This window comes from Loxodonta africana, chromosome 7, assembly GCF_030014295.1.
Source record: "Loxodonta africana isolate mLoxAfr1 chromosome 7, mLoxAfr1.hap2, whole genome shotgun sequence".
Lineage (NCBI taxonomy): Eukaryota > Metazoa > Chordata > Mammalia > Proboscidea > Elephantidae > Loxodonta > Loxodonta africana.
Window position 1 is genome coordinate 93,801,510 of NC_087348.1, and position 27,885 is coordinate 93,829,394.

General features: G+C 37.8%; 1 protein-coding gene across 15 annotated transcripts in view; it reads left to right on the top strand.

Annotated features, from left to right (window-relative positions):
- EMSY (EMSY transcriptional repressor, BRCA2 interacting) overlaps positions 1-27,885 on the top strand; it is a 107,665-nt gene that overhangs the window by 20,864 nt on the left and 58,916 nt on the right. For all 15 annotated transcript variants that reach the window (XM_023538900.2, XM_010599564.3, XM_010599566.3 and 12 more), the window contains one exon: positions 20,224-20,500. In XM_023538900.2, coding sequence (XP_023394668.1) covers positions 20,224-20,500 — 277 coding nt within the window. The remainder of the gene's footprint in view (positions 1-20,223; positions 20,501-27,885) is intronic.

Sequence of the window (27,885 nt, forward strand, 5' to 3'; positions counted from 1 at the left end):
CACTTTGGCTTTGGAGAAATCCAATGTTGTACTAATTTCAGGTTCTGTTTTTCTCTTTGAAAACTCTTAGGAACTTCTCTTTGACCTTACGGTTCTGAAATTTCAAGGTTACCTTCCTTGGTATGGGTCTCTATCCATTGGGTACAACACTCAGTGGGCCCTTTCAATCTGAACACTCATGTCCTTCAATTCTGGGAAATTTCTTTGATTTTTCTCTGTTCTCTCTCTCTTTTTATTTCTTTATTGTGTTTTAGATGAAGGTTTACAGAGCAAAGTAGTTTCTCATTAACCAATACACACATTGTTTTGTTACATTGGTTGCCAACCCCACAATGTGTCAACACTCTCCTTCTCAACCTTGGATTTCCCATTACCAGCTTTCCTGTCTCCTCCTACCTTCTTGTCCTTGCCCGTGGACTGGTTGCTCATTAAGTCTTATTCTGTTTTATGGACTTGCCTAATCTTTGGCTGAAGGGTGAACCTCAGGAGTGACTTCCCATACCCATTGCCGTCAAGCTGATTCCGACTCGTAGCGACTCTATATGACATAGTAGAACTGCCCCACAGGGTTTCCAAGGAGCTGCTGGTGGATTCGAACTGCCGACCTTTTGATTGGCAGCTGAGCTCTTAACTACTCTGCTGCAGGGCTAAGGAATAACTTCAGTACTGAGTTAAAAGGGAGTCTGAGGGTCATACTCTTGAGTTTTATCCAGTCTCTGTCAGACCAGTAAGTCTGGTCTTTTGTTGTAAGTTAGAATTTTGTTCTATGTTTTTTCCAGCTATGTCTGGGACCCTCTATTGTGATCCCTGTCAGAGCAGTCGGTGGTGGTCTCATACAGTATTTGTCCTTTTGTGGTTGACTTATTTCACTTAGTGTAATGCCCCCCAGATTCATCCATGTTGTGAGATGTGTTGCAGATTCATCATCATTCTTTATTGTTGTGTAGTATTCCATTTTGTGTATGTACCATATTTTGTTCATTCATGTGTTAACGAGTACTTCGGCTGTTTCCATCTTTTTGCAGTTGTGAATAATGCTGCTATGAACATGGGTGTGCATATATCTATTTGTGTGCCGGCTCTTATTTCTCTAGGATATGTTCCTAGGAGTGGGATAGCTATCATTTTCCAAAATGGTTGTACCATTTGCATTCCCACCAGCAGTGCATAAGAGTTCCAGTCTCCTTGCATCCTCTCCATCATTTGTTATTTTCTGTTTTTTTTTCATTTGTGCCAGTAGTGTCAGGGTGAGATGGTATCTCACTGTAGTTTTGATTTGCATTTCTCTAATGGGTAGCGATTGTGAGCATTTCCCCATGTGTCTGTTAGCTGCCCAAATGTCTTCTTTGATGTAGTATCTGTTCATATCCTTTGCCCATTTTTTGATTGGATTAATTGTGTTTTTGTTGTAGAGGTGTTGGATTTTCCTATAGATTTTAGAGATCAGACCTTTCTCAGATTTGTCATAGCCAAAATTTTTTTTCCAGTCTGTAGGTTCTTTTTAATTTTTTGCTGAAGTCTTTTGATGAGCATAAGTGTTTAATTTTTTGAAGATCCCAGTTATCACGCTTATCTTCTGGAGTTCGTGTAGTTATGGTTTATATCCTATTTATGCTGTGTATTAGGGCCTGTAGTGTTGACCCTATTTTTTTCTTCAGTGATGTTATAGTTTTTGGCTTTATATTTAGGACTTTGATCCATTGTGAGTTAGTTTTTGTGTATGGTGTAAGGTATGGGTCCTGTTTATTTTTTACAGATGGACATCCAATTTTGCCAGCACAATTTATTAAAAAGACTGTCTTTTCCCCATTTAATGGACTTTGGGCCTTTATTGAAGCTCAGGTGACTGTAGGTAAATGTATTTACATCTGGGTTCTTGATTCTGTTCCATTGTTCAATGTGTTTGATGTTGTACCAGTACCAGGCTGTTGTGATTATCGTATCTGTGTAGTAGGTTCTGAGGTAAGGTAGTGTGAGTCCTCATACTTTATTCTTCTTCTTCAGTAGTGCTTTACTTATCCTGGGCCTCTTTCCTTTCCTTATAAAGTTAATGGTTAGTTTTTCCATCTCTTTAAAGAATGCTCTTGGTGTTTGGGGAAACCCTGGTGGTGTAGTGGTTAAATGCTACAGCTGTTAACCAAGAGGTCGGCAGTTCAAATCCACCAGGTGCTCCTTGGAAACTCTATGGGGCAGTTCTTCTCTGTCCTATAGGGTCGCTGGGAGTTGGAATCGACTCGACGGCAGTGGGTTTGTGTTGTATTTGTAGATTGCTTTTGGTAGAATTGATGTATTCGCAATGTTGAGTCTCCCCTCTCCATGAGCGTGGTGTGTTTTTCTGTTTGTGTAGATCTCTTTTGGTTTCTTGCAGTAGTGCTTTGTAGTTTTCTTTGTATAGGTCTTTTACATTCCTGGTTAGATTTATTTCTAAGTACTTTATTTTTTAGGGGCTATTATAAATAGTATTGCTTTTCCGATACCCTTTTTGTAGTTCTCTTTATTGGTTTATAGGAATCCCACTGATTTTCATGTGTTTATCTTGTATCCTGCTATTCTGCTGAATCTATCAGTTCCAGTGGTTTTCTTATGGAGTCTTCTGGGTTCCCTATGTATAATATATCATCTGCCAATAGGGACAGTTTTACTTCTTCTTTGCCAATTTGGATGCCCTTTATTTCTTTCTCTTGCCGTATTGCTCTAGCTAGGACCTCCAACACAATGTTAAATAGGAGTGCTGATAAAGGGCATCCTTGTCTTTTGTTCCTGTTCTTAGGGGGAATGATTTCAGCCTCTCTTGATTAAGAATTATGTTGGTTGTTGGTTTTGTGTAGATGCCGTGTGTTATGTTGAGGAATTTCCCCTCTATACCTATTTTATTGAGAGTTTTTTTCAGAAGTGAGTGTTGGACCTTATCGATTTTTTTCTGCATTAATGAGATGATCACATGATTCTTTTATTTATGTGGTGGATCATATTGATTGATTTTCTAATATTGAAGCATTCTTGCATACCTGCTGTGAATCCCACTTGGTTGTGGTGAATTATTTTTTGATATGATGCTGAATTCTCTTGGCTAGAATTTTGTTTAAGTTTTTTGCATCTATTTTCATGGTCTGTAATTTTTTTTTTTGTGTGGGATCTTTGCCTGGTTTTAGTATCAGGGTCATGCTGGCTTTCAGAATGAACTTGGAAGTATCTGTCCTTTTCTATGTTCTGAAATAATTTGAGGAGTACTGGTGCAAGCTCTTCCCTGAATGTTGGGTATAATTCTCCAGTGAAGCCATCTGGGCCAGGGCTTTATTTTGTTGGGAGTTTTTTTGTTGTTGTTGTTTTGTATCTTTTCTCTTGTTATGGGTCTCTACAGATATTTGACCTCAGTTTGTGTTAGTTTAGGGAGGTAGTGTGTTTCTAGAAATTTGTCCATTTCCCCTAGGTTTTCAAATTTGTTGGAGTATAGTTTTTCATAGTACTCTGTTATGATCCTTTTTATTTCAGTTCGGTCTGCTGTAATGGCCCCCATTTCACTTCTTATTTGAGTTATTTGCATCCTCTCCTGTTTTTCTTTTGGGCCAATAGTTTGTTGATCCTTTCAAAAAAACTAATATTTGGTTTTGTTGATTCTTTGGATTGTTCTTCTATTCTCTATTTCATTTATTTCTGATCTGATCTTTATTATTTCCTTTCTTCTGATAGCTGTGAGCTTCTTTTGCTGTCCTCTTTCTGTTTGTTCAAATTGTGTAGCTAATGTTTTAAAAGATTTTGTTCCTTCTTTTTTGATGTGTGCATCTATTGCTATTAATTGACCTCAGTGCTGCTTTTGCTGTGTCCCAAAGGTTTTGGTATGATGTGTTTCCATTCTCGTTTGATTCTATGAATTTTTGGATTGTGTCTTTGATTTCTTCAATTACACAGTGGTTTTAAAGCAAGGCGTTACTCAGTTTCCATGTATTTGATCTTTTTTCCTTGCTCTTCCTTTTATTAATTTCTACTTTTATGGTGGTGTGATCAGAGAAGACACTTTGTATTATCTTAGTGTTTTGGATTTTGTTGAGGGTTACCTTGTGGCCTAAGATGTGGTCTATTCTGGAGAATGTTCTATGTGAATTGGAAAAGAATGCGTACTTTGCCGCTGTTGGCTGGAGTGTTCTATATATGTCTAGTTGGTTGATCGTGTCCTTTTAGATCTTCTGTATCTTTGTTGAGTTTCTTTTTAGATGTTTTTCATTTACTGAGAGTGGTGAGTTGAAGCCTCCTACTGTTATTGTGGAACTGTCAATTTCTCTTTTCGGTGCAGTTAGAGTTTGTTTTATATATTTTGGAGCCCTGTCATTGGGTGCGTAGATATTTGTCATGATTATATCCTGATGGTGGTTTGTACCATAAATCATTATATAATGTCCTTCCTTGTTTTTTATGGTAGATTTTGTTTTAAAGTCTATTTTATCTGAGATTAATATTGCCACTCCTCTTTTTTTGGTGCTGGTTGCTGGGTATATTTTTTTCCTTCCTTTGATTTTTAATATTTTTACATGTTTGTTTTTAAGGTGTGTCTCTTATAGACAGCATATTGGTGGGTCCTGTTTTTTTTAATCCATCCTGTCACTCTGTCACTTTATGAGTGCATTGAAGCCATTTATGTTCAGCGTGATTATTGATGGGTGTGAATTTATTACTATTGTTTTGTAGTGCTTTTAAAAAAAAATTGTGTTTTAGATGAAGGTTTACAGAGCAAATTAGTTTCTCATTAAACAGTTAATACACACATTGTTTTGTGACACTGGTTGCCAACCCCGTGACATGTCAGCACTCTTCCTTCTCGACCGTGGGTTCCCCATTACCAGCTTTCCTGTCCCCTCCTGCTTCCTCATCCTTGCCCGTGGGTTGCTGTGCACATTTAGTTTCTTTTTGTTTTATGAGCCTGTCTGATCTTTGGGTGAAGGGTGAACCTCGAGTGTGACTTCAGTATTGAGTTAAAAAAGTGTTTGGGGCCCATACTCTCAGAGTTTCTCCAGTCTTCGTCAGACCAGTAAGTCTGATCTTTTTCTGTGAGTTAGAATTTTGTTCTAGATTTTTTTCCGGCTTTGTCTGGGACCCTCTATTGTGATCCCTGTCAGAGCAGTTGGTGATGGTATCCTGGCGCCATCTAGTTGTGCTGGACTCAGTCTAATAGAGGCTGTGGTAGTTGTCCGTTAGTCCTTTGGACCAATTTTCTGTCGTGTCTTTGGTTTTCTTCATTCTTCCTTGCTCAGACTAGGTGAGACCAGTGGAGTATCTTAGATGGCCGTTCACAGGAGTTTAAGACCCCAGACACTACTCACTAAAGTAGGATATAGAACATTTTCTTTATAAACTATGTTACATCGATTGAGCTGGATGTTTCCTGAGACCATGGTCCCTAGCCCTCAGCCCAGTAATTCTGTCCCTTAGGGAGTTTGGATGTGTCTATGAAGCTTCTATGACCTTGCCGTAGTCAAGTTGAGTTCCTTTTATAGTGTATTTTTTTGTTGTTGTGCTGATGTCTTCTTTGTTCCTCTTACTCTCCTGTGCTGAATTCCTTTCGTTTCTGGATTTTTTGTTCGTTTGTTTTTGCAGATTTTGTGTTTACTGAGACTTTATGTTTTGTTTTGATGAGTAGGTTTGTTAACTTTTCTTGTGGCCACCTTGAAATTTACCCTTCTCCCTAAGTTTAAACTAGTTTTTTATTACTTGATACCACCTTGACTTCCTCTCCATCTGAAAGTTCTATACTTACACTGTTCAGTCCCTCTTTCATTGTTCTGACATTGTTGTAATTTACAGATTGATCTCTCTGGTTCCCTGTTGTAAATCTTTTAGTTTAGTTTTATCCGGGAGAGTTCATTACCTAAGTTGATATCTGGCTGATGCTGTCTTGCATCCCAGACTAGGGTGTTGTCTGATGTTGTTGATTGTCTAACTGTAAAACCAAACAAAACCCATTGCTGTCAAGTCGATTCTGACTCATAAAAAAAAAAAAAAATAGACTCCCTTTAATAGCTATTGTCAGTTTGGTTTGATTTTTACATATGCTCTTAATTTCTTTTTACTTACAAATGTCCTGATTTCATCATCATATTTGAGCGACAGTTTTGCAGGACATACTATTCTTGGTTCACATTTTTTTTTCTTTCCAAATTTTATATATGTCATCCCATTGCCTTCTTGCCTTCATGGTTTCTGCTGGGTAATCAGAGCTTAGTCTTATTGTTTTCCCTTTGTATGTGACTTTACATTTTTCTTGAGCTGCTCTCAGGATTCTTTATCTTTTGTTTTAGAGAGTTTGATTATGATATGTCTTGGTTATTTTCTTTTGGAGTCTATCCTGTGTGTGGTTTGTTACACTACTTGGACGTTCAGCTTTTCATCTTTCATGGTATTAAGGAAGTTTTCTGTCAGCAAATCTTCAGTGATCCTCTCTGTGTTGTCTGTTTTCTCCCCCTGTTCTGGAAGTCTGATCACATGCAAATTTTTACTTTCGATTGTATCCCACGTTGTTCTCAGAGTTTCTTCATTTTTCTTCATTCTTTTCTCTAATTATCTTCAAAAAAAAAAAAAAATGGTGTCCAAAGATTTGTCTTCAATTTCATCGATCCTGTTTTCCACTGTTTCAAATTTGCTCCTAAAACCTATTGCACTGTCCATTTCTGAAAATTTGTTGTTTATCTTTTGAATTTCTAATTGCTGTTTTTGTATGATTTCTAGTTGTTTATTTTGACATTTTCTTCCTGTATTATTTTCTTGAATTCTTCCATTGCTTTGTCTGTGTTTTCCCGAGTTTGTCTGTATTTTTCATGTTTTTGTCTATTTTTTCCTTATTTTTGTCTGCATTTTCCTTTATTTCTAGGAGAGCCCTGAATATTAGAGTTTTCAATTCCCTATCAGGTAGTTCTAGTGCCTTTTCTTCTACTGGAAGGTCATCCGGTATTTTATTTTCATTGCTTTCTGGAGCCATCCTGTCCTGTATTTTTTATATACATTGATGTAGTCTGTTGTCTTCGGGCCATTCAGGAATTCTTTGTTTATCGATTGTAGATTCATTTGTTTTGTCCTGCTTTTTTTGTTTTCTTTTTGGTTATATCTGGGCAGGTGGGCTGGGCATCCTTTGTTGCTTGCTCTTCTGTGAGTATGATACTTCTCACCAACTTGTCCAGGTGGGCAGGGCTAGTTGGTCAGCTGTAGTGCGGCAGGGCAGGGCCAGCGAGGGGTGGGGAAGGAGTAGGGATGGGTCATTTGCTGCACATACTGGGGCCCATTGGGTGGGGTCAGGGGGCAGTGCAGGGTGGGGCCATGTGGTCCAAGCTGGTGCCACTTGGGGGTGCAGCATTCAGGCGTGTGGTACAAATAGGCAGGAGGGAAGGGAGAGGCTATGATGTGTGGAGCTAAGTAAGTGAGAGAAAGAAGACAAAGAGAGAGAAACAGAAGCGAAAAAAGTAAATAAAATGGCAGTGCAGTAGGATTCGGTAGGTGAGGGAAGGGCAGACCTGGCGAGACCATGTACCAGTGGCTCTCTAACTGAGTGGTGCAGCTCAGACTGCTGAGAATGGGCAGGGTGGCACATGAGTGGAGATGGGCAGGAAACAGGAAAGGAAAGAAGAGAAAGAGGAAACAAACCAAAAATCCTCACAGAACCACAGCAACAACAACAAATATAGTATGCAGGAGCCGGCCGTTGAAGTCAGGGTAGAATTGAGGTGGCAGCGAGCTGATGTCTCTGTCACCAGGGGTCGTGGCACAGCCCATCAGGAAGGGATGGAGGTAGCACAGGGCTGGGTTTTCTGTCTCCTGTTGAGAGCTACATGAAGTTGCCTTCTTGTACTCCCCATCCGCTGTTCTTGGTGGCTGAGGTCCACGATGGCAAATCCGTGTCATGTTAGCTGGTAAAGGAACTTCACTCTGCAGCTCACCCTGTTCCCCATTCTCTGTCAACTTCCTATTGCATTCAGTGCTTGGTCCAGTTCTTTATCCCTTCATTTGATGCCTAGGGTCCTAGGACTGATGTTTGTATTTGCCCCCACTCAGTTCTTTGGGTCTGTGCTGCAGAGGGACTGCATATGCCTCTGTCTATACTGCCTTGTTGGCTCTGCTTCTGTTCTCTCTTTTTGGATCACCTGTTACTCAGGATGTTGAACCGCCTGGATCGATCCACTAATTTTCTTATCTTTTCTCTTCCATTTTCCATTTGTTTATTGTTTCTTCTTTAGTTGCCACTTTTATTAGCTGTGTGACTGGGGAAACTAAACTCTATACATAAGCTTTGTCATCTGAAAAGTCGGGAAAACAATCGCCCATTTCATAGGGTTTTCGTATGTAAATAAATGAGATAACATGTAAAACTGTTAGAATAGAGCCTAATCAAAAAAAAAAAAAAAAACCAAACCCACTGCCGTCAAGTGGATTCCAACTCATAGCGACCCTATAGGACAGAGCAGAACTGCCTGATAGAGTTGCCAAGGAGCATCTGGCGGATTCGAACTGTCGACCTCTTGGTTAGCAGCTGTAGCACTTAACCACTGTGCCACCAGGGTTTCCATAGAACATAGTAAATGTTATGTAAGTATTATTTTTTCAACTTGTATTTGTCACTGTTGTTGTTGTTAGCTGCTAAGTCGGTTCTGACTCATAGTGACCCCACACACAACAGAACGAAACACTGCCCAGTCCTGTGCCATCCTCACAAGCATTGTTATGCTTGAGACCATTGTTGCAGCTACTGTGTCAATCCATCTTGTTGAGGGTCTTCCTCTTTTTCACTGGCTCTCTGCTTTATCAATCAGGATGTCCCTCTCCAGAGACCGATCCCTCCTGATAACATGTCCAAAGTATGTGAGGCGTAGTCTCTCCATCCTTGCTTCTAAGAAGCATTCTGGTTGTACTTCTTCCAAGACAGATTTATTCATCCTTTGGCAGCCAATGGTATCTTCAATATTCTTTGCCAAAACCACAATTCAAAGGCGTCAGTTCTTCTTCGGTCTTCCTTATTCATCGTCCAGCTTTCACATGCATATGAGGTGATTGAAAATACCATGGCTTGGGTCAGGCACACCTTAGTCTTTAAGGCGATGTCTTTACTTTGCAATTGCTTTTGAAGAGGTCTTTTCCAGCAGATTTGCCTAATGCAATGTCTCTTTCAGCTTCTTGACTGCTACTCTTCCGTGGATGTTGATTGTGGATCCAAATAAAATGAAATCATTGACAGTTTCAGTCTTTTCTCTGTTTACCATGATATTGCTTATTGGTCCAGTTGAGAGCATTTTTATTTTCTTTATGTTGAGATGTAATCCATACTGAAGGCTGTAGTCTTTGATCTTCATCAGTAGGCACTTCAAGTCATCTTCACTTTCAGCAAGCAAGGGTTTGTCATCTGCATAACTCAGGTTATTAATGAGTCTTTCTTATATCCTGAAGCCATGTTCTTCTTCATATAGCCCAACTTCTCGAATTATTTGTTCATACAGATTGAATAAGTATGGGGAAAGGATACAACCCTGATACACAGCTTTCCTGATTTTAAACCAAGCAGTGTCCCCTTGTTCTGTTTGAATGACAGCCTCTTGATCTATATACAGGTTCCTTACGGGCACAATTAAGTGTCCTGGAATTCCCATTCTTCGAAATGTTATCCATAATTTGTTAGGATCCATACAGTTGAATCCTTTGCATAGTCAATAAACACAGGTAAGCCTTTTTCTGATATTCTCTGCTTTCAGCCAGGACCCATCTGATATCAGCAATGATATCCCTCCTTCCATATCTTCTTCCGAATATGGCTTGAATTTCTGACATAAATATGGAACTCTCCAGTCGGTTGGACCTATTCCCAAGAAAGGTAATCCAAGTGTATGTGGAAATTATCGAACAATATCATTAATATCACACGCAAGTAAAATTTTGCTGAAGGCCATTCAAAAGCGGTTGCAGCAGTATATTGACAGGGAACTGCCAGAAATTCAGCCATTTGTTGCAACATCTCAATTGATATTCCATCAATTCCTGGAGCCTTGGTTTTTGCCAGTGCCTTCAGTGCAGCTTGGACTTCTTCCTTCAGTATCATCAGTTCCTGATCATATTCTGCCTCCTGAAATGGCTGAACATTGATCAATTCTTTTTGGTATAGTGACTCTGTGTTTTCCTTTCATCTTCTTTTAATGCTTCCTGCAATGCTTAATATTTCCTGTAGAATTCTTTAGTATTGCAACTTGAAGCTTGAATTTTTTTCTTCAGTTCTTTAAGCTTAAGAAATGCAGAGTCTGTTCTTCCCTTTTGGTTTTCTACCTCCAGGTCTTTGCACACACGTGTTGTTATAATACTTTAGTTTGTCTACTCAAGCCTCTTTTTGAAATCTTCTGTTCAGGTCTTTTACTTCATTATTTCTTCTTTAGCTTTAGCTACTTCACATTCATTAGTTAGTTTCAGAGTCTCTTCTGACAGCCATTTTGGTCTTTTCTTTCTTTCCTATCTTTTTAGTGATCTTTTGGTTTCTTCATGTATAATGTCCGTGATGTCACTCCACAACTCGTCTGGTCTTTGGTCATTAGTGTTCAATGCGTCAAATCTATTCTTGAGATGGTTTCTAAATTAGGTGGGATATATTCAAGGTCGTACTTTGGCTCTCGTGGACTTATTCTAATTTTCTTCAGCTTCTGCTCTGTTCCAAAGCCCTGCTGCTATTTCATAGAATTACTATATTATTTTATCTCTGATGATATTCATTTCATGAAAATCTTTTTGATGTTTTCTTTTTCCGTGTTCTCTCTCTTACTTGTAAGTTCCTTTTATCTATTTGTTTTAATTTCTATCTTTTATTTTAGAGTTTCTTTAAATGTCTTTTGGCTTATATATGAGTGGACACTAAAAAGTGAGTAGAAAACTCTATGTGCATGGGTAGCACATTTGACTGGTGAAATTCATCATAGCATTATTGATCTAGCTTGGCTCTTTTGTTGGGAATGCCCACTGCCACTTCGCTCCCACCAGTTGTCAGTGGCTTTAAGGCTTTTTCTTTGGATGGTCAAATATCCACTTAGAGCCCTACAAGCCTGGCTGCCAGTGTTTAGGAGTAAATGGAGGAAGGGGCTGAGTGGTCTCACCATTCCATATTAGACTTTATTTAACCTCTCAGTTTTCAGTATAGCACCTGTCCTTCTGCCCCTTAGCTGTGCCTGAAGTTATCAGATTCCCTTGGGTTCAGTCTCTCCCTCAACAGAGTAAATTCCTAATTTTCCTTTAAGCTGGGGGAGGAGAACTGGGTATCCAATTGCTTCTTAAGCAGATTTTCAACTAATATGGCTGTGAGAATCAACTCTATGGCACACAGCAACAATAATAACACCACTTTTACCTCCATTTCTGGAGTATTTGGTGCCCTCAAATTTTGAGTCTTTTTCTGGTTCTCTGATGCAAAGTTGTCTTTTTTTTTTTGTTGTTCTTTCATTTGCCGCTTTAGGTTTCTACTTTCTTGGGTTTGCTAGATCAGTCAGTTATTACTTCTGTGTTCATTTTCCATCTTCTAAAACTTTATAGCTGTTACCTCCTTTCTGTTTTAACCTTACAGGTTTTTGTTCCTCTCTCCCCTTTAAAAATTCCCTTAATACTGTTTAAGAGGGATTTTAAGGGAGGAATGAAGGTAAATTCTTCTGTTTATTGCATGGTCTTTCCCACCTTTGAGTCTTCAGTCTCACCATAACCTTCATTTAAAAGAACTTCCTATAGTTTCCTGGAAAGATACCACTGTATATAAAAGATTATTATTTTCTTTTTAAGAACTAGAAATGATTGTGAGCTGTTTTGTGGAATGTAATTTTGAGTCTTAGGATGAGGCAATATGATACAGTGTTAAAATCAAGTAAGAATTTTCATAGTGAAAAAGATGTGGATTTGGACTGTACCTCTTCCATATGACCTGAGATAAATTACTCTTTCTAAATCTGTTTACTCATCTGTGAGATATGAATAATGGCCATCTTATAAAGTTATTGTAAGGATTAAATGAGTCGGTGCATTTAAAGTGCAGCAAAAAAATGTCAGCTCCCTTTCCTTGCAGGTATTTGATGAAAAGCAGTATTTTTTTTAATTTATATTGTTGAGAACGAGCTGTTCCAAATAAGTGAATTTATTGGTTGACTGAAGCTTACCCTTTAATATATAGAAATTAACTTTTTTGATGACTTCTTAAATGAACTTTTTTTTTCTTTTTTTATTGTCCTTTAAGTGAAAGTTTATAATTCAAGTTGATTTCGCATACAAAAACTTATACACACATTGTTACATGACCCTAGTTGCTTATTCCTACAATGTGACAGCACACTCTTACTGTCTACTTTGTATTTCCCGTGTCCATTCAACCAGCTCCTGTCCCCCTCTGCCTTCTCATCTCACCTCTGAACAGGAGCTGCTCACATTGTCTTGTGTGTCTACTTGAGCTAAGAAGCACACTCCTCACCAGTATCATTTTATGTCTTATAGTCCAGTCTAATCTTTGTCTGAAGAGTTGGCTTTGGGAATGGTTTTAATTTTGGGCTAACAGAGTGTATGGAGTCATTTCTTCCAGGGTCCCTCCAGTTTCAGTCAGACCTTTAAGTCTGATCTTTTTATTAGGATTTGAGTTCTGCATCCCACTTTTCTCCTGTTCCATCAGGGATTGTCTGTTGTGTTCCCTGTCAGGGCAGTCATCAGTGGTAACTGGGCACCATCTAGTTCTTTGGTCTCAGGCTGATGGAGTCGCTGGTTTATGTGGGCCTTTCTGTCTCTTGGGCTCGTATTTTCCTTGTGTGTTTTGTGTTCTTCATTCTCCTTTGTTCCAGGTGGGTTGAGGCCAATTCATGCATCTTATATGGCTGCTTGCTAGCTTTCAAGACCCCAGATGCCCCTCACCAAAGTGGGAAACAGAACGTTTTCTTAATACACTTTGTTATACCAGTTGACTTAGATGAAAACGAATATAATTTTTATAATTTTACTTGATAACTCCAAGGCAATCTGTCTGAATATCATTTTTTGTATAATAATATAGCTATCGCGTTCTGGGCCAGCCCCATATTAGATGGCATTAGCCTGGTATACGCTGTGAATTTTTATGTCTACTTATAATTTTTTTTACTGCCTTCCTTGCTGGATTTTATTTTGTTAGCAATTTTTCTTCCCCTGCCCTTCTCACCTACTCTTCTAATTGGGTGTTTGAGAAATAGTTTAGCAAACTCTCATCTCCCATCCATTCCTGTCTCTATTCCTTTACTCTATTTTATTTTTATTTGTTATATTTACAGTAATTGATGTGTTATTACGTATTGGTTTATTTTCTATTTCTTCCATATTTCTGTTCCTGTTTCTGTAAGCTGCTGAGGGTAGGGACTTTGTCTTATTCATCGCTGTGTTCCTTGTTGTTTAGAACATGCCTGCCATCATGTAGTAGGTGGTGATCAATATTTGTTGAATGAATGAATGTATAAATAGATCTGGTTCTAATCCTGGCACTGCCACCTTCCTTGAGCCTTGGCTTCCCTATAAAACAAACAGGTAGTAACAGTACCTACTTCCTAGAGTTATTGAGAGAATTAAATGAGATGATTCATGGAAAATACTTAGTGCATAGAGTGAATGCTCAGGAAATGTCACCAAACATAGTTAACTTTCTGACCTTCTTTGGTAGTCTTTTGTAAAAAAAAAACTTGTAACAGATTAGGGGTTCACCTGTTAGTGAAGTATGTGAACTTTTTTTTTTTGACTTACTGACTTTACAGTATCTTTATTTCATTTTTTCTTCTGAATTCTCAATTGAGAATGGGTAGTTTAGGTTGTCAGTCTTGTGATGCATATAAGAGAGCATATTTATCTCCAAAGTCATATGAGCCATACCATGAGATTTCAGGCTCAGAACCTTAAATATGTCCTACTGTGTTTAAAAAAATAAATATTTACAACAAATTAAAAATAGGACTTAATCCACAAATATTTATTGAGCATCTACTGTGTTCCAGATGCAAATATCTACTGTTTCACTCCGTATGTACTCAGTGTCATCAGTTTTGTTACTGCATGGACAAGCCGAGTAGAACTTATAAATATTCTTTGGTTTTTGTTCTTTTGCTGGGTGATTGGATTTTTTGAAATCTGTCCAGGGCTGTTGCCATTAATGCATTCACCTTGGATTTCTCACAAACCCCTTGTAAGTCAATTTAGGAATTATTTTAGGTAAAGTGACTTTTATGTTAAGTATAATTATTTATGAATTTGTGGACCTTTTCACATTCAAATAGGTCATATATTTTTGGTGTAGACAAATTTCCACCTATGTTAATGTGGTGTCTTAATTTTAAATATAACATTGGTATAGCACTTATATAAATTTTTTCTGTAACAAAGCAACAGAACATAGCTTTGTGCTTTATATGCTTGATTGATATTTTTTATTTTGTCCTTAGGGTGCAAGTCTCAGCACTCTTAAGGAGTTTTTGTGAGTGCTAGAAGGTCAGTAATTTAAATTATGGCCTGAATAAACACTGTTTGGTTCACTTGGTTTCAAAATCCCTTAATTTTCTGTGTTGTAATAAGTAACTTTGAAGTGCAAGTAGGTTTTTCCAAGGTGGTTCTCTAATTTTGGACAATCCCTTTTTAGATCAAAAATCATGTTGCAGACTAAAATCTCAAATTATGTTTTATCATTTGTATCTATAACCTAAAACATGCTCTTAAGAGAACTCTGGATTTATTTTGCTGAAATTTGTTATCTTCATGTCAGAAGACTACGTGCATGCTCTAGTTCTGAAATTCCAAATATTTGACGCGGTGTGAACACCTTCCATTCCCTTGCTCGTGACAGCCATTGCTAATTAACTGTGGCATACATTCCTACCAGGCCTAGGTAAATCCTTGTCCATGCTCTAGATTCCTTACAAACACTGTGCTCCAGGAAGCTACTACTATTAGTTCAGAGTTGGCAAAAGTGAAAACCTAATTGCTATTACTATTCTAATTTTTTTTGGCTGTGGCAGTAGCTGTGCCTTCTTTAGATTCTTAGGGTTATCAGAATTTGGAAAAAAGATATGTAAAATGTTTTTACTGAAACAAAAATAGAGGAAATTGAAATGCATTTCCAGATTTTGTCTATAACTCCCATACCGATATCTAATTATTAAGTAATAAACTACTAATAGTACCATCTGTTGACCTTAAGTATTGACCACCTGCTATGTGCCTAGAACTATGTTAGATGCTTCACATCATTATCGCATTTAATCCTTGTAATGACTTTGCAAGGTAGGACTTATTATCCCCATTTTATAGATGAAATGGAAGTCTAGAGATTTTAACATGTCCAGGGGCTGCTATTTGTAAGTGGCACAGGCAGGATCTAAGCTCAGATTCATTTCACTCTTAAGCTTGTGGTCTTTTTATCATCTTGGTTTACCTCTTGTCAGTTTTGTGATGATTGATTGCTACTTTTCTAATAATACTATTAGATGTGCGCTGATCAAGTCTGTATAGGAAGTATGGTGGTCACCAGTGTATAGGTATTTGCTGGTGAAGCCTTAGTATCTTTCTTGACTCCCCAGTTAACAAACTCCTTAAAGTAATGGACATATACTTGGACCTTGTAATTCCCTGTAACACTCAAAATGTATAACAGCAGTAATATAGTCAAAGCTTCTGTGAGATGTCGGTACTAAATACAGACATATTCAGTAAATGTTTACTGACTTAACTTCAGGCCTTCTTTGGTACGGATGTAAAAATAAAAAAGAATTTCTCCTAAATTCTTCTAATTTTTCAAAACATTTTTTTTCTGTCTTAGGTAAGTACAAAAAAAAAGACACTCTTCTCTGTTTTGAGTATTACTATGTTACCGTTATAGAGTCACCAGGAGTCAAAATCGACTTGATAGCACACAACACCATCGGTACCATTATACTCACCCCAAAATAAAACTCTGAGGCTACAGATTAATAAATGATTTTTGTGTTCTCAGCTGTAAAATGTAAATGATAATAGTATCTGCGTAATGAAATTTTGGACAGATTTAAATAAGCCAGTGCATTTTAGCTCTAGGAGGTATTCTTGATTCTGTTCTTTTCTTTAGCCCCGCTATTTCCCTCCATCGACAAGTTTAAATCTCAAAATATTCTGAATCTTTATTTGTCTTTATTTCTACTACTGACACACTAGTCCAGACAGCCTCTATCATTTCTTGCCTGCTCCACTATAATAGCTTCTTAACTGGTTTTACTACTTCTACTGTTGAGTGTCAGTTCATTCAACACATTGCAGCTAGACTGATCTTTCAAAATATAAATCATAATTTGCTGTTCCCTTGCTTAAAATCCTCCCATGACTTCCCATTATATAAAATCAGAATTCTTTACCTTCATTTACAGATTTGATCTGTCACTTGCCTGCTTTTTCTTGTGCTATATGCCTCTGTCACACTGCCTTTCTGTTTTTAAATAAATCTAGCTATGACAACCCTGGATCCTTTGCTTTGTGCTCTTCCCACTGTCTAGAACGCCCTTGTCTAAATCACATACAGGTAGTCACCAACTTAAAACTTACTCGAGTTATGACAAACCGCAGTTCAGACTGTCAGTGTATGTGGAACATTGCATCTTCCTGGGAGAATGGTACGGGAAAATACATGCAGGGGATATGGGAAAAATTGCTGAGCTGTGTGAACTTTCCCTAAGCATTTAGCCAGGATAATATGATGGAAAACATCAGTGGAAAAATCATCTACACAGCAAGAATGCTGAATTTAGAACTTGATATCACCGATGTGGAACAGCTCATAGATCATGAAGAAGAATTGACAGATCAGGACTTAATGATTTTTGAAGAGGGAAGAAATGCTAAAGAAGAAAGAAATAATGAGAAAGAGGAAGGAGAGAAATAGTCAATAAATTTTACAGTGAAAGGATTAGCTATAGCTTTTCTAAACTAAATCAGGGGCTTCAGTTTCTTGAAAACATGGACCCAAATGCTGATTGCTTTGTTAAAGTTAATAGGCAGTTACAGGCAGCAGTGAGATCTTACTGTGAAAAAAGGAGAAAGGGCCATACAGATGACTGTCACTAGTTTTTTGACTAGAAATGCCATCCCTATTCCCAGAGATAATCCAGATTATCCAGAACCTTCCACAAGTGGAATTATTACTGCAACTGACAAAATGCCAACATTTTCCAATTCTTCTTCATTGTTGGAGTAAATTTTTATGATTCGTATATTTTTATTTGGTTATGTATTAAAATATGTCTGTAAGTTTATATGTAATGTTTCCAGTCCCCAAAGACAAATAAAGATCGGATTTATAAAGATACTGATAATAAAAGGCAATAATAATGAAAACTAAAAAAAAAAAAAAAAGAAAATGAGGTATTTGACTTATGTCAGAACTGACTTATGATGGAGTCATTGGAATGAAACCCCATCGTAAGCTGGGGACTACCTGTAGTTTTCCAGCCATACTGGCTGAATCTTGAAGTCATTTTTCTGTCTCCCTTTTCGCTGTTATCCATATCAACCTGTGGATAAATCTTGTTGGTTTTACCTTTAAAATATACTGAGACTCTGTTCACTTTTTAGTACTTCCACCACAAATGCTTTGTCACCATCATCTCTTCCTGGTTTATCATAGGAGCCTCATAATTTGTCTTTCTGTTTCTGCCTTTACTGCTCTACTCTACTTTTACCTAGCAGTTTTACAAAAATAGACTTTATGTTTTAGAATAATTTTAGATTTACAGAAAAATTGAGAAGATAGTACAGAGAGTTCCCGTATATCCCGCACCCAGTTTCCCTTATTCTTAACATCATTCATTAGTATGGTACATTTGTTAAAATTAATCAATATAGATGCATTATTATTAACTAAAGTCCATGGTTTATTTGGATTCCCTAGTTTTTACCTATTGACTTTCTGTTCCAGGATCCCATCCAGGATACCACATTACATTTACTTGTCATGTCTCCTTAGGCTACTCTTGTCTGTGACAGTGTTTTAGACTTCCCTTGCTTTTGATGATCTTGATAGTTTTGAGGAACACTGGTCAAGTATTTTGTAGGATGCCCCTCTGTTGGAATTTTTCTGATGTTTTTCTGGTGATTAGACTGGGGTTATAGATTTGGGTGAGGAAAATCACAGAGGAAAGGTGACATTTTCATCACGTTGTATCAAGGGTATTGTCTTAGTTATCTAGTGTTGCTATAACAGAAATACCACAAGTGGGTGGCTTTAACAGAAATTTTCTCACAGTTTAGGAGGCTAGAAGTCCAAGTTCAGGGTGCTGGCTCTAGGGGAAGGCTTTCAGTCTCTGTGGGGAGAAATCCTTGTGTCTTGAGCTTGTTTCTTGTTCCTTGGAGATCTCCTTGTGGCTTGGCATCAATCTTCCCCCATCTCTGCTTGCCTAATCCGCTCCTTTTATCTCTTTAAGACATCGACTCAAGATACACCCTACGCTAATCCTGCCGTATTAACAACAAAAAACTCATTCCCAAAAGGGATTATAACCACAGGCATAGAGGTTAAGATTTACAACACATATTTTGGGGGGACACAATTCAATGCATATACTAGCAACGTGATCTTACATGATTTAGTCCTCCATTATTTCTCTGAATTTGTCTCCTCCTACTCTCCACCTGGAAACCCTGGTGTCGTAGTGGTTAAGTTATAGCTGCTAACCAGAAGGTTGGCAGTAGTTTGAATCTACCAGGTGCTCCTTTGAAACCCCATGGGGCAGTTCTCCTCTGTCCTGTAGGGTCGCTATGAGTCAGAATTGACTCAATGGCAGAGGGTTTGGTTTTTGGTTTGAGACTTCACCTTGGAGTGGTGCAGTGATGAAGAGCTTGGCTGCCAATCAAAAGGTCAGCCACTTCTTGGAAACCGTATGGGGCAGTTCTACTCTGTCCTGTAGGGTCACTGTGAGTTGGAATCAACTTGATAGCAATGGTTTTTTTTTTTTGGTTTTTGGTACCTTAGGAGGAGCGCTGGTGGCACAGTGGTTATAGAACTCAGCTGCTAACCAAAAAGTCAGCAGTTTGAATCCACCAGCTACTCCTTGGAAACCCTTGGGAACAGTTCTCCTCTGTTCCGTAGGGTCACTATGAGTCAGAATCAGCTTGACGGCAATGGATTGATTTGGTTTCGGTTTGTGCCTTAGGTAAGGAGCTCTGGTGCGCAGTGGTTAAAGCACTCAGTTGCTAACTGAAAGGTTGGCGGTTTGAATCCACCAACCGCTCCGTGGGAGAAAGATGTGGCAGTCTGCTTCTGTAAAGATTTACAGCCTTTGAAACCTTATGGGTCAGTTTTACTCTGTCTTATTGGGTTGTTACGAGTTGGAATCGATTTGACGGCAGTGGGTTTTGCTTTACTCTTCCCCTAGGTAGCAACATAGTTCACACGCCAACTTTTGGTCTCTGCTCAGATGTCACCTTATCAGAGATGTCTTCATCGAATATTCTGTAAAAATTGTGCACCACTTCCACCATCATCTGTTCCCTTACTCTGCTTTATTTTCTCTTCCGTTTATCATTACATGTCATATATATACTTTGTTTATTGACCCCCCCCCCACTAGAATGTAAATTCTATGAAAGTGTGAGCTTTGTCTGCTTTGTTCATTACTCTATTCCCAGCAGCTAGAACTGTGCCTGGCACATAGTAGATGCTCAATAAATATTTATAAATGAATGAATGTCCAGATTGCTTTCTAGAAAGATTGTGCCTATTTATAAATCCCTAAGCAGTATATTGAAATGCTTACTTTGTTGTATCTTGCACAGCATTGTATGTTGTCTTTTAAGATATTTGATAAAATTGTTACTTTTAAATACATTTTGAGGATTACTAATAAAGGCAAGGAAACCCTGGTGGTGTAGTGGTTAAGAGCTACAGCTGCTAATCAGAAGGTTGACAGTTGGAATCTACCAGGTGCCCCTTGGAAGCCCTATGAGGCAGTTCTACTCTGTCCCATAGAGTCGCTATGAGTTGGAATCGACTCGATGGCAATGGGTTTGGTTTTTTTAACGGGTTTAGTAAAGGAAAACTCATGTATTTTTAGTTGTATATTCCTCTCTGTTGAATTGTTTCTTCATGTTTCATAAGCTATTTTTGAATTCTGTATGACTGTGTATCTAGATACATTACAGTATAGTAAAAAAAACAGTGTAGTAAAAAAAACAGTGTAGTAGGTACATGAAAATAACTTATTTTCCCTCCCTTAGGTTATTATAGTGACCACATCTCCAAGTTCAACCTTCGTGCCGAACATTCTCTCCAAATCCCATAACTATGCAGCAGTCACTAAGCTTGTACCAACATCAGTCATTGCTTCTACAACCCAGAAGCCACCCGTGGTTATAACTGCTTCACAGTCATCTCTGGTCAGTAGCAGCAGCAGTGGTAGCAGCAGCTCTACGCCATCACCTATTCCTAACACGGTTGCGGTAACAGCTGTAGTATCTTCCACACCATCTGTGGTCATGTCAACAGTAGCACAAGGTGAGTGGTGATTTCCGATTTAATTCTGTTTGTTGCTGTGAGGGAATTTTGAAGAAAACTGTGTTTTTTGTGCTTTGGGTATAAAGGTGCCTATTGTTATATCAGGAATTACCAGCCCCCGTCCCCCAGTTTGAGCATGCTAAGATAGTGGTTGCTCAGTTTTCTTACATTAATATGCTTATTACTGTAAGATTTTTTAAAAAAATGCATAGTATATAACCACATAGGAAATTAACATTCACAAAATGTAGGTTAAATCCTGTCACAGCAAATTCAAAGGAGCCTAACATACTGAAAATTTTTTATGAGGAACTTGAAATTACATTGCTATGGTTTCTTCAGAAAAAGCAGCAAGTATACAATCTCTACAGATTAAGTTACCCAATGATAAGAAGTTGAAGAAAGAGGATAGTTTCAAGGACATGCCGCTTGCCTTTTCTTTAGGCTCCTGAATTAGAAGTCTGTATGGGTGGATGATGGAGGTGTTACCTGAGAGAGGAACTGAATGCGGAGCTGGAGGACAATTGCTGGTTGATATCAGAGAAGGGAAATGTGGAAACCTAAGTTTCATTTTAACTTAAATCAGTTTAGCTCTCCTCCATATCTCTGTGTTCCTCTTCTATGAAAGGCAGGTAAGATACTGTCAGAAATTTTCTTTTTAGAGTGTTGGTAAGTCTTAGGGATCAGAGGAAAGCATTTATTAACAGATTTCATAGCCATATTTGTAGTCTATTGAAGAGAGCATAGAAGCAATATAGTACAGTACCTGGTATTAGTTTTCATTGTGTTTTACTTGAATAAAATATAGCTTAGACTAGGACTATATCATAGATCAGAACTTCAGAATATCTTAGTTTATGAATTAGTAGTGAAAGCAAACATTCATAGAAAAGCAGTGTTTTTCTGAATGTAGTTACTCAAGGAAACTGTATGATAATTATTTTGAGTTTCTTTTCTAGAGATGTTTAATTTAGATGAGTTCTAAAAAAAAATTTTTTTTTTTTTTTTTACTAAGAAAATGAGGCATTTTATTTAAAAAAAAAAAAAAAGGTAAACATTGGGGGTGACAATATACAGACTGCAGTTGTAATTCTGACTTCAGAGCTTATGCAGCAGCTCCTGTGTACCTTACAGACAAGATGCTGTTCAGTATTTTCTTCTGCTGGAGACTAGGGACAGGCTGTTTTAAGGCTATCTCTGGAGGGTCACAGAGCGAGTTACTACTACTAAGACCCCTCCCCCTCTAACATTAGCCACTCCTATGAGTGGCTAATGTTAGAGGGGGAGGGGTCTTAGTAGTAGTAACTCGCTCTGTGACCCTGTGTTTATAAGTGTTGAAGTGCTTCCAAAGGTAGAAAGTAGAGGGATATGGATGGTTGGCTAATGCTGTAGGAAGGGAAAAAAACTCCTTAATGTTTGGAAAATGGGAATTCTATAATCGTATCAATTAAAATGGCTATTCTGACTGGCTGGTCATCTAGAGGAAAGGATAATTAAAAATTTTTTTCATATTATACAAAATTTCAAACATGCAAAAGTAGAGAAAATAGTAAAATGAAGCTCTTGTGCCCATTATCCAGCTTTACCAGTTATCAACACAGCTAACCTTCCTTCATCTGTACAGGAGTTCCCCACACACACTTCTGCTATTTCCCTGCACACACTCCTGCTCTGGAGTGTTTTGAAGCTAATCTGTGTTATCATATAATTTCACCTATAATACTTCAGTATGTATCTCTAAAAGAAAGATCATGACAATACCATTATCACACCTAATTTTAAAAAATAATTTCTTGATATAATAAAATATCCAGTTAGTGTCCAAATTGCCTTAATTGTTTCATAATTTTTTTTTTCAGTTAAATTTTTTGAATTAGGATCCAGTGTGGTCCACACATTGCAGTGATTGATATGTGTGTATCTCTTTTAACTCTTGCAATTTATTTCTTGAAGAAACCTCTCATTTTTCCTGGAAGTTTTCCAGTTTGGGTTTTGCTGGTTTCATCCCTGTAGTGGTGTTTAACAAATTCTTCTGTTCATGTATTTTCATAAAACCGGTAGTTAAATCTAGACGCTTAATCAGATTCACATCTGATTGTTTTTGGAGGTAGGGGAATGAACGTTTTATAAGGGATATTGTGTATTTTCAAAGTCCCTGCAAACTGTTAATACAGCTGCTAACCAGAAAAGATTGGAGGTTCAAGTCATGCAGGCCTGGAGATGTACATCCGAAAAATAAGCCACTGAAAACCCCAGTGGAGCAGAGTTCCACTGTGATACCCATGGAGTCTCCATGAGTCGGAATCAACTCGAGGGCGACTGGTTTATCGTGTGTATCCTGTTGCAGCGCATTAGGAAGCACATAATGTCTGCTTGTCTCTTGTATGATATGAACGTTGTTCAGTGGATACAGGTGTTGCCCAAGAGTTCCAAAGTTATTGATATCCTCTACCGAGATCCATTACTTTATTGGCGGTTGCAAAATGAGTGTTTATTTTCTTCCATTTATTAGCTGGAATTCTTAAAGAAGAACTTTCTCTTATTACCATCGGCTACCCTGAGGTACAATCCACATAGCAAAAGCAGGCTACAAGTGCCCTAGTGTTTCCATGTTTTCAGATAATGTGTTGGTTCAGTGACCAATGAGATTTTTATTCTGTGTATCAAGATGTTTGATTTATATCACTGCATTGCAGATATTCTTTTTGCTGTTCAAATTGTTCCATCCATTCCGGTGTGAGCCTCTTCAAGTTGGCTCCGAAATTCTTTTGACACAACCGTGTTACTCTTTAATATTTGTGATAACAACGTGTTCTGTGCTCATCTTGTATATTTTCTACTCCAGACTTGCAATTAGACATTTCTTCAAGAAACCTTAGTTTATTAGTTAGAAATGGTGTTTAGACATCACAGTCTGGGTACTGTGCGGGTAACCCGGTCATTGCTACTGGATTGGTCATTGTTTCTAGATCTTTTCAGTGAACAGAATTAGAGTCTCTTACCCCCTTTTTAAGGAAGAACTGTAATCTTAGGTCATAATGATATTGCCAGTTCCAATTGAGAATTAAGGGGTTTTAAACCTTTATCTTACTATTTTTGTGTCCCCCCTCCCCCCAATACTGAGAATCCTGGTTCTTATGACTAATAAAATTACGTATTTGATCTTACCTGAAATATGTGATAGTTTCAGAATAACAAAATCAATATGATGACTAACGATATGAGTACTAAACACAATTTAAAATTTTATTGTGGTTCTTAGAGTATTCTCACTAAGGGCATGTAGTGAAATTACTGTATTTGAAATTAAAGCAATTTAAAATAATTATTTTCTCTGTGCTCAAGCACTAATTTGATATATAATAAGGTTAATTTGTTTTATCTTTTTAGAGATTGCCATTTCAATTTTTTTATTTAAAATTTTAATCATGCTTTAAGTGAAAGTTTACAAATTGAGTCAGTCTCTCATACAAAAATTTATATACACCTGGCTATATACTCCTAATTGCTCTCCCCCTAATGAGACAGCACACTCCTTCCGTGTCCATTCAGCCAGCTTCTGATCTCCTCTGCCCTCTTAGCTCCCCTCCAGACAGGAGATGCCAACATAGTCTCATGTGCCTACTTGATCCAAGAAGCTCAGTCCTCATCAGTATCATTTTCTATTCCATAATCCAGTCCAATCCCTGTCTGAAGAGTTGGCTTTGGGAATGGTTCCTACCTTGGGCTAACAGAAGGTCTGGGGACCATGACCTCTGGGGTCCTTCTAGCCTCAGTCAGACCATTAAGTCTGGTCTTTTTACAAGAATTTGAGGTCTGCATGCCACTGCTCTCCTGCTCCCTCAGGGGTTCTCTGTTGTGTTCCCTGTCAGGGCAGTCATCAGTTGTAGCCAGGCACCATCTAGTTCTTCTGGTCTCAGGCTGGTATAATCTCTGGTTTATGTGGCCCTTTCTGTCTCTTGGGCTCATAATTACCCTGTGTCTTTGGTGTTCTTCGTTCTCCTTTACCCCAGGTGGCTTGAGACCAATTGATGCATCTTAGATGGCTGCTTGCTAGCCAATTGACTTAGATGTCCCCTGAAACCATGGTCCCGAAACCCCTGCCCCTGCAACGCTGGCCTTCGAAGCATTGAGTTTATTCCAGAAACTTCTTTGCTTTTGATTTAATCCAGTTGTGCTGACCTTTCCTGTATTGTGTGTTGTCTTTCCCATCACCTAAAAAAGTTCCTATCTACTATCTAATTAGTGAATACCCTTTTCCAACTCCCCCTACCTCCCCCTTCTCGTAACCATCAAAGAATATTTTCTTCTCTGTTTAAACTATTTCTTGAGTTCTTAAAATAGTGGTCTTATACAATATTTGTACTTTTGCAACTGACTAATTTCACCCAGCATAATGCCTTCCAGATTCCTCCATGTTACGAAATGTTTCACAGATTCATCACTGTTCTTTATTGATGTGTAGTATTCCATTGTGAATATACCATAATTTATTCATCCATTCATCTGTTGATGGACACCTTGGTTGCTTCCATCTTTTTGCTGTTGTAAACAGTGCTGCGATGAACGTGGGTGTGCATGTATCTGTTTATGTAAAGGCTCTTATTTCTCTAGGATATGTTCCAAGGAGTGGGATTGCTGGATTGTATGGTAGTTCTATTTCTAGTTTTTTAAGGAAGTGCCAAATTGATTTCCAATGTGGTTGTACCATTTTACATTCCCAGCAGCAGCATATAAGTGTTCCAATCTCTCCACAGCATCTCCAACATTTATTGTTTTGTGTTTTTTGGATTAATGCCAACCTTGAAATCTCATTGTAGTTTTGATGTGCATTTCTCTAATGGCTAATGATAGTGAGCATTTCCTCATGTATCTGTTAGCTACCTGAAAGTCTTCTTTAGTGAAGTGTCTATTCATATCTTTTGCCCATTTTTTAATTGGGTTATTTGTCTTTTCATAGTTGAGTTTTTGCAGTATCATGTAGATTTTAGAGATCAGGCGCTGATTAGAAATGTCATAGCTAAAAACTTCTTCCCAGTCTGTAGGTAATCTTTTTACTCTTTTGGTGAAGTCTTTAGATGACCATAGGTGTTTGATTTTTAGGAGCTCCCAGTTATCTAGTTTTTCTTCTGCATTGTTAGTAATGTTTTGTATACTGTTTATGCCATGTATTAGGTCTCCTAACGTTGTCCCTATTTTTTCTTCCATGATCTTTATCGTTTTAGATTTTCTATTTAGGTCTTTGATGCATTTTGAGCTCGTTTATGTGCTTGGAGTGAGGTATGGGTCTTGTTTCATTTTTTAGTGGATGGATATCCAATTATGCCAGCACCATTTGTTAAAAAGACTGTCTTTCCCGCCATTTAACTGTTTTGGGGCCTTTGTCAAATATCAACTGCTCATATGTGGATGGATTTATGTCTGGATTCTCAGTTCTGTTCCATTGGTCTGTGTATCTGTTGTACCAGTACCAGACTGTTTGACTACTGTGGCAGTATAATAGGTTCTAAAATCAGGTAGAGTGAGCTCTGCCACTTTATTCTTCTTTTTCAGTAATGCCTTATTTATCCGGGGTCTCTTTCCCTTCCATATGAAGTTGGTGATTTGTTTCTCCATCTCAGTAAAAAATGCCGATGGAATTTGAATCGGAATTGCATTGTATCTGTAGATCGCTTTTGGTAGAATAGACATTTTTACAATGTTAAGTTCTTCCTATCCATGAGTAAGGTATGTTTTTCCACTTATGTAGGTCTCTTTTGATTTCTTGCAATAGTGTCTTGTAGTTTTCTTTGTATAGGTCTTTTACATGTCTGGTAAGATTTATTCCTAAGTATTTATCTTCCTGGGGGCTACTGTAAATGGTATTGATTTTGTGATTCCTCCTTGATGTTCTTTTTGTTGGTGTAGAGGAAGCCAACTGATTTTTGTTTATTTTGTATCTTGATACTCTGCTGAACTCTTTTATTAGTTTTAGTAGTTTTCTTGAGGATTCTTTAGGGTTTTTGTTTTTTTTTTTTAAGATCATGTCACCTGCAAATAGAGATAATTTTACTTCTTCCTTGCCAATCCGAATGCCCTTTACTGCTTTATCTAGCCTAATTGCTCTGGCCGGGACCTCCAGCATAATGTTGAATAAGAGTGGTGATAAAGGGCATCCTTGTCTGGTTCCCGATCTCAAAGGGAATGCTTTCAGCCTCTCTCCATTGAGGATGATGTTGGCTTTTGGCCTTATATGAATGCCTTTTATGATGCTGAAGAACTTTCCTTCTATTCCTATTTTGCTAAGAGTTTTTTATCGTGAATGGGTGTTGAACTTTGACAAATGCCTTTTCTGCATTAATTGATAAAATCATGTCATTTTTGTCTTTTGTTTCATTTATATAGTGGATTACTTTAATTGTTTTTCTAATGTTGAACCATCCCTGCATACCTGGTATGAATCCCACTTGGTCATGGTGAATTATTTTTTTGATATGTTGTTGAATTCTATTGGCTAGAATTTTGTTGAGGATTTTTGCATCTCAGTTCATGAGGGATATAAGTCTGTAATTTTCTTTTTTGTGGTGTCTTTACCTGGTTTTGGTATCAGGGATATGGTGGCTTCATAAAATGAGTTTGGGAGTATTCCGTCCTTTTCTATCTTCTGAAATACCTTTAGTAGTAGTGGTGTTAACTCTTCTCTGAAAGTTTGTTAGAACTCTACAGTGAAGCTGTCCGGGCCAGGGCTTTTTTTTGTTGGGAGTTTTTTGATTTCCTTTCCAGTCTCTTTTGTTATGGGTCTATTTAGTTGTTCTACTTCTGTTTGTGTTAGTTTAGGTAGGTAGTGTGTTTCTAGGAATTCATCCACTTTTTCTAGGTTTTCAAATTTGTTAGAGTACAATTTTTTGTAGTAATCTGATGTGATTCTTTTAATTTCAGTTGGGTCGGTTTGTAATGTCGCCCATCTCATTTCTTGTTCAGGTTATTTGCTTCCTCTCATGTTTTTCTTTTGTCAGTTTGGCCAATGGTTTATCAATTTTATTGATTTTTTTCAAAGAACCAGCTTTTGGTCTTGCTAATTCTTTCAATTGTTTTTCTGTTTTCTATTTCATTTCGTTCTGCTCTAATTTTTATTATTTGCTTTCTTCTGGTGCCTGAGGGTTTCTTTTGTCACTCTCTATTTGTTCAAGCTGTAGGGATAATTTTTTGATTTTGGCCCTTCTTTTTGTGTGCATGCTTTTATTGATATAAATCGACCTTTGAGCACTGCTTTCGCTGTGTCCCAAAGGTTCTGATAGGAAGTGTTTTCGTTCTCATTGGAATCTATGAATTTCTTTATTCCATCCTTAATGTCTTCTATAATCCAGTCTTTTTTGAGCAGGGTGGTGTTCAGTTTCCAAGTGTTT